Source organism: Stomoxys calcitrans, chromosome 5 (assembly GCF_963082655.1).
Source record: "Stomoxys calcitrans chromosome 5, idStoCalc2.1, whole genome shotgun sequence".
Taxonomy (NCBI): domain Eukaryota; kingdom Metazoa; phylum Arthropoda; class Insecta; order Diptera; family Muscidae; genus Stomoxys; species Stomoxys calcitrans.
In genome coordinates this window covers 93565623-93573678 of record NC_081556.1, presented here as the reverse complement: position 1 = coordinate 93573678, position 8056 = coordinate 93565623, and the positions used below count along the sequence as shown (strand labels likewise).

Here is an 8056-nt window from a genome sequence, read left to right as displayed (position 1 = left end):
GGGCCTAAGACAACTCACTGCCCCAAATTTCAGCGAAATCGGACCATAAATCTGGCTTTTATGGGCCTTAGACCCTAAATCGGAGGATCGGTCTATATGGCAGCTATATCCAAATCTGGACCGATCTGGACCAAATTGAAGGAGAATGTCGAAGAACCTAACACAACTCACTGTCCCAAATTTCAGCGAAATCGGACCATAAATGTGGCTTTTATGGGCCTTAGACCCTAAATCGGAGGATCGGTCTATATGGCAGCTATATCCAAATCTGCACCGATCTGAGCCAAATTGACAAAGGATGTCGAAGGGCCTAACACAACTCACTGTCCCAAATTTCAGCAAAATCGGATAATAAATGTGGCTTTTATGGGCCTAAGACCCTAAATCGGCTGATCGGTATGGGGGCTATATCAAGATATAGTCCGATATAGCCCATCTTCGAACTTAACCTGCTTATGGACAAAAAAAAGAATCTGTGTAAAATTTCAGCTCAATATCTCTATTTTTAAAGACTGTAGCGTGATTTCAACAGACAGACGGACGGACATGGCTAGATCGTCTTAGATTTTTACGCTGATCAAGAATATATATACTTTATAGGGTCGGAAATGGATATTTCGATGTGTTGCAAACGGAATGACAAAATGAATATACCCCCATCCTTCGGTGGTGGGTATAAAAAAGTATATTTGATTAAAGTTCATTCTAAGTTATATTCAAAATGCATTTACTTTCTTTTAAAAAATCCGCAATTACTTTTTGGGCAACCCAATATATTCTTGATCGATGCGGCATTTTATGTCGATATAGCCCTGTCCGTCCGTCTGTCCTTCCGTCTGTCCGTCCGTCCGTCGGTCTGTCCGTCCGTCCGTCCGTCTGTCTGTCGAAAGCACGCTAACTTCCAAAGAAGTAAAGCTAGCCGCTAAAAATTTTGAACAAATACTTCTTATTAGTGTAGGTCGGTTGGTATTGAAAATGGGCTATATCGGTCCATGTTTTGATATAGCGGCCATATAACCCGATCTTAGGTTTTGACTTCTTGAGCCTCTAGAGTGCGCATTTCTTATCCGATTGGAATGAAATTTCGCACGACGTGTTTTGTTATGATATCCAACAACTGTGCCAATTATGGTTCAAATCGGTCCATTACCTGATATAGCTGTCATATAAACTGATCTGGGATCTTGACTTCTTGATCCTCTAGAGGTCGCAATTATTATCCAATTTGCCTAAAATTTTGTACGACAGATCCTCTCTTGACCATCAACATACGTGTTTATTATGGTCTGAATCGATCTATAGCCCGATACAGCTCCCATATAAATCGATGTCTCTGTTTTACTTCTTGAGCCCCCAAAGGGGGCAATTCTTATTCGAATTGGCTGACATTTTGCACAGGTCTCCAACATATAATTTAATTGTGGTCCAAACCGGACCATATCTTGACATCACTCTAATAGCAGAGCAAATCTTTTCTTACATCCTGTTGTGCCTAAGAAGAAATGCCGGGAAAAGAACTCGACAAATGCGATCCATGGTGGAGGGTATATAAGATTCGGCCCGGCCGAACTTAGTAAGCTTTTACTTGTTTTCCATTTAGAGTCACTGTGCCGATTAAGCCATCCGATATAAAATAATTATAAAATATATTCGATATAGTCCTCATTAGTGTCATTAGGTATATATAGAGAACTTTTCCATTAAGAGTAGAACCAAGCATAGCAGTAAGAACAGTCAACCTATGACTAGTGCAAATATCATTTACCTCAAGAGTTTTTCCAAAATGTTATCAACGAAAATAATTTTGTATTTGCTGACTGGGCTAAGTCTTACATCCGTTATGCAGGTATTTTCATAGTAATTTCAAATTCCCCATAACCTGAGCACTCTCATTCTAGAGCTCAAGGCAACGCTTCGATCTAATAGTGCACAATGCAAGTTGTCGCATATTAAGCTCTACAATGAAAAAATTCGATTGCGATTGCACAATGTTGAAAAGGGGAAACTATGTTGGAAATATGGCCTTTATGTACAACAAGAACTTGGCCAGCAATGCCGAATGGCATGCAATCATCAATATCATTCACTCTCACTTGAAGACGGCAAAGCCATTCAAGTATTTGGATGTGCGAGTCAATGTTTGCAAATTTTTAAGCGCCACTATGCACCTGCCGATACTGAGAATGTTTCTGGATGAAGTGAGAGAGACTAGCAATTTACCCTTCAAATGCCCCTTGAAAAAAGTGAGTTGTAAGCTTGTTTTTTGCATAGGAGTTGACATTTTCCCTTTTCTTTGCAGAACTACTTGTATAGCATCTCGAACTATACGATTCTTTCGGAATACCTACCACCGTACACTCCGTTGGTTCAATTCAATCTTACGCTTAATACCTACGACAATCGAAGGCCAATTGCAAAACTGTTCGCCATGGGAGCTACAGTGAAGAGATCGTAAAGATTGCTATCTTGTATAAAAAATTAAGCCTAGAATTTTTTTTAAATTGTATTAAGGAAATGAGGAGAAGTGATATCACTGCAGCGTAAAGAAATCTGGATAAGAATGTCAGAATTTTTTGCTTTACTTATTCCTTCACTAATGCTGGAGAAGATTAATATGACTATATGAAATAAAGTATGCCCTTCGGATTTGGAACTACACAAGAAGCGCCTCGTCTGGCCAAAATTTTCACAGCGTGCCTAGGACTTTCATATACTCCGAAAGCCTGGCAGGAGGTAAGGGTGGTGTTCATACCCGACAAGCTCGGCAAGGCAAGTTATGCGACACCAAAGACCTACAGACCCATTAGCCTTACGTCCTTTCTACGCAAAACCGTGCAACATATTGTGGACACCATGATAAAGAGTAGGACCTCCAGCGAACTGCGCAAATACAAACAGCATGCCTAAGTCAAGGGATGGTTGGTGGAGACTGCCCTGCACGAGGTTGTGCATAAAACAGAAGAATCCTTTGATGCCAAAACGTACACCATGGCGGTATGCATTGACATCCAGGGGGCTTTTAACAATGTGTAACGGAGCGACACACTGATCCAATCCTTAGAACAGTACCGAGTGGGCCCGGTCCTTAAAGACTGGATAAACCATATGCTAAAGAACAACGTGGATAAATTGTGGGTGACCATCATAAATGACCTATAACGGATGCTGACTGACGAGGGATTTCAACCAGTCTGTTACGCATACGATGTTATAATACTTCCAAGGGGTAAGGATACGAATGAGCTATGCAGAAGGGCCGAAAAGGTCTTGCATATGGCAAGACCCTTGCACAGGGCACGCCACAGGGGGCATTTTATTGCCACTCCCATGGGTGACCACCATAAATGACCTATTACGGATGCTGACTGAGGAGTGAATTGAACCAGTCTGCTACGCAGACGATGTAACAATACTTCTAAGCGGTAAGGATCCGAATGAGCTATGCAGAAGGGCCGAAAAGGTCTTGCATATGGTAAGACCCTGGCACAGGGCATACCACAGGGGGCATTTTATTGCCACTCCTATGGGTGACCACCATAAATGACCTATTACGGATGCTGACTGAGGAGGGATTTGAACCAGTCTGCTACCCAGACAATGTAATAATACTTCTAAGCGGTAAGAATCCGAATGAGCTATGCAGAAGGGCCGAAAAGGTCTTGCATATGGCAAGACCCTGGCACAGGGCACGCCTCAGGGGGCATTTTATCGCCACTCCTATGGGTGACCACCATAAATGACCTATTACGGATGCTGACTGAGAAGGGATTTGAACCAGTCTGCTACGCAGACGATGTTATAATACTTCTAAGCGGTAAGGATCCGAATGAGCTATGCAGAGGGGCCGAATGGGTCTTGCATATGGCATATAACTGGGCTAGACCCAGAGGTCTCAATGTTAACCCCGAGAAGACTGATATATGCCTGTTCGCGAGGAGACGAAGGTGGGCCAATTTAACGTACCACGTTTCCTCAATAAGACGATTTCGATATCTGACAAGGTCAAATACTTAGGTGTGATCATGGACAGGCAACTGAATTGGAAGTGTCACATTCAGGAGCGTACTGAGAAGGCTCATATATGTTGGGCCCTATGTAGACGGGCCGTAGGCTCGAAATGGGGCCTAAATCCAAGGATAGTCCACTGGCACTACAGTAGCGTGTTTAGACCAATACTTACTTACGCCTCAGTAGTTTGGTGGACTGCTATGGAGAAAAAGTGCAACATTAGGACCATACAACAGGTTCAGAGAACATGTTGTCTTGGCATAGGCGGAGCGATGAGGTCCACGCCTACTAGGGCACTGGAGACTATTATAAATAGATATCCGTCCCATTGATACACAGATTAAGTGTGAGGCAGCCACTGCGGCTATGAGACTTTAGGCGATAAGAGAATGGATTGAGGATGGGAGCAGCGCATACCATCGCGGTATAATCGAGGCGACAATAGGAAACCTGGAAGGAAGGGAAGAGGTTTCCTATCGGATACCTAAGATGAACCTTGAGATCGAGTGCGAGGCACTACTGCCAGCGGCAGAGTCTTAGACTGACGGAACCCTAGTATTGCCATCTGGAAGATCATGTTACACGAACAGATCAAAGCTAGAGCACAGAGTGGACCTGGGGGTTTACATTGAGAACCCAGGGACGGAATTCTGTTTTAGACTGCCTGACCATAACACGCCCACTAGGGCACTGGAGACTATTCCAGACATCCGACCCATTGACATACGGATTAAGTGTGAGGCAGCCACTGCGGCTATGAGACTTTAGGCGATGAGACAATGGATTGAGAATGGGAGCAGCTCATACCATCGCGTATAATCGAGGCGACAATAGGAAACCTGGAAGAAAGGGAAGAGGTTTCCGATCGGATACCTGAGACAACACTAGAGGTCGAGTGTGAGGCACTGCTGCCAGCGGCAGAGTCTTAAACTGACGGAACCTGGAAATCTGGAAGATCTTTTTACAGGGATGGATCAAAGCTAGAGGACAGAGTGGACCTGGGGGTTTACATTGAGAACCCAGGGACGGAGTTCTGTTTTAGACTGCCTGACCATAATACGGTCCTGCAGGCAGAGATCACGGGTTGCGTGAGATACTGTGGTGTTAAGGTGAGAACGTCGAGTGCGAACATCTTAACGGACAGTAAAATTGCCATCAGGGCAATAAAAACCAGGACGGTAAGATCACGAATTGTTTGATCCCGAGCCATTGCAGAGTAAGGAAAAATGAAAGAACGGATGATTTAGCATTGAAGGCCAAGGTTGAACCTTAGCCTTTCAGGTCGGCGCTTTCCGAGTTCAGGGTGTGGGCTAAAAACAGCATGTGACACATCGAAACGATCGGTAGAATCACAAAAATCCTATGCGGTTATGCGGATCATGAGAATACAAGGCCATTACTGAAGGAATAGAAGGAAGTAATACAACGGGACCTTATGCAAAATAGGTAAGGCAAGTGACAGCATATGTAGGGTATGTGGGAAATATGACGATACGTTGGCGCATTTTCTATGTCATTGCGCGACTTCCGCAGCTCACAGACACTCCAATACCAGACTTGAATAAACTTCATGACGCGGTGTGAAAAATTATTGGCGATTATATAAAAAAAACCCCGATGAGGGACATTCTAGGTCAATTTAGCAATGTCAGTCTGTTAGCAGCACGTTAACTTTCGAAGGATAAAAGCTAGGCGTTTGAAATTTTGCTCAAATGCTTCAATTTTGGCGTAGGTGGGTTGGGATTGTAAATGGGCTATATCGGTCTATGTTTTGATATAGCTGCCATATAAACCGGTATTAGATCTTGACTTCTTGAGCCTATCCGATTTGGCTGAAATCTAGTATGAGGTGTTTATTAAGACTTCCAACAAATGTTCTATGTATGGTCCCAATAGGTTCATATCCTGATATATCTCGCATATAAACCGATCTCCCGATTACATTTCTTGAGCTTTTAAAAGGCGAAATTCTTTTTTGATTTTGGCGAATCTCTGGTGAACTGACTTTTCTTATGGTTTTCAATATGCGTGCCAAAAGTGGTCGGTCGATAACCCGATATAGCTCTCATATAAACCGATCTTCCGTTTATACTTTTTTTGTACCTTTAAAAGGCGCAATTCTTATACGATTTGGCTCTATCTTTGTACAACGACTTCTGCTATGACCTTCAAAATTCGTGCAAAAAATGGTATGATTCGGTCCATAACCTGATATAGCTCCCATATTAAGCGATCTCCTGATGTGGATTTTTGGGGCCCTTTAGGTCGCACTTAATATCCGATTTGGCTGAAAATTTTTTAAGAAGTGTTTTGGATTGACCATCAACAACTGCGCCAAGTGTGGCTTAAATTGGTTCACAACCTCATATAGCTCCAATATAAACCGATCTCCCGATTATTCTTCTTGAGCCTATAGAGGGCGCAATTTATTCTATTTGACAAAAAATTTACAACGACTTCTTCTATGAACTTAAACATAGGTGCCAATTTTTCTTATGATTCTGACAATATTGGTGTATTATTAATCGGTTCAGATTTAAATATAGCTCCCATGTATATATATCGCCCGATTTTCACTTCTATGGTCACTGCAAGCGCATTTATTTACCAATCTTCCCAAAACTTTGTACAACGCTTTCCTCGACGACTTCCAAAATATCTGTTGAATTTTCTCGAAATCGGTTCAGATTTACATATAGCTCCCATATATATGTTCGTCCGATTTGCAGTAATATTGCAATAAAATGGTCATTTGTTAACCGATTTTCTCGAAATTTGGCAGAAAGGATTTTCTTATGACTCTCGACATTACTGGTGAATTTAATACAAATCGGTTCAGATTTAGATATAGCTCTCGTGTATATATATCGCCCGAGTTTCATTTCTATGGTCACTGCAAGCGCATTTATTGACCAATCTTCTCAAAACTTTGTACAACGCTTTCTTCGACGACTTCCAAAATATTTATAAAGTTTGCTCGAAATCGGTTCAGATTTTGATGTAGCTCCCATGTACATATTCGTCGGATTTGCAGTAATATTGCAATAAAATAATCATTTGTTAACCGATTCTCTCGAAATTTGGCAGGAAGAATTTTCTTATGACTCTCGACATTACTGGTGAATTTCATAGAAATTGGTTCAGATTTAGATATAGCTCTGGTGTATATATATCGCCCGATTTTCATTTCTATGGTCACTGCAAGGGCATTTATTGACCAATCTTTCCAAAACTTTGTGCAACGCTTTCCTCGACGACTTCCAAAATATCTATAAAGTTTGCTCGAAATCGGTTCAGATTTACATATAGCTCCCATATATATGTTCGTCCGATTTGCAGTAATATTGCAATAAAGTGCTAATTTCGTCAATATTAGGGGTATGATTTTCTGTTACTTTGTCTCAGTTTATTCACCATCGACAACATTTTTTACCAAAAAACAAAAACCTTTTGACTTTCCTTGGATACTGAAATTCAACTTAGATTACTACAATGACCCATGACTCACGACTGTAGAATGCTTTTGAAACACAGTAAGTAACGATGAAGTTATGGCTAATATTTTCTTTTTTTTTTCATTAACTTGGTTTACTTCAGTTTGGTTTTTTGCTGTCATAACAGCTTAACTCCTCTTTTCTCCTCTTAGACATCAAGGAATTTTCTCAAGTGTCGATGATGTCGTAAATGGGGAGGCGTTAAAAAATTTATTTTGTGGTCAACACCTCAAAGTATGACTAAGAAAACTTTTTATAGCTATGCCCTAGAGAATGCATTAAATTTAATATTATTTGCCAACTTTATGCATCATTAGCACATGCTAATGTCATTAAAGCAAAACATTGTGTAAACAAAGAGTATACCAGCGTAACATTCCTTAGTGGCGGAACTAATAAAGGGTTTTTGGATAGGTAAGCGTAGTTTAGATCTTCAGAAGATCCCCAAGTTCACCAAAATGAATGTTTAGGTTTTAGTGACAGTCTGAAAGTAGACTCGCTTAGGTGATTTTCCTCGATTGTAACACCACAGTAGCGAAAAAGTTACAGTTATT

The 8056-nt window shown here is 41.3% G+C and overlaps 1 protein-coding gene across 1 annotated transcript; it reads left to right on the top strand.

Moving 5' to 3' along the window:
• Nucleotides 1-1783: 1783 nt before the first annotated feature.
• LOC131997959 (uncharacterized) lies at nucleotides 1784-2455 on the top strand. The gene is made up of 3 exons (XM_059369868.1): nucleotides 1784-1846; nucleotides 1899-2243; nucleotides 2300-2455. The coding sequence occupies exons 1-3, from the start codon at nucleotides 1784-1786 to the stop codon at nucleotides 2453-2455; spliced, it is 564 nt and encodes a 187-aa protein (XP_059225851.1).
• The last annotated feature ends 5601 nt before the right edge of the window (nucleotides 2456-8056 follow it).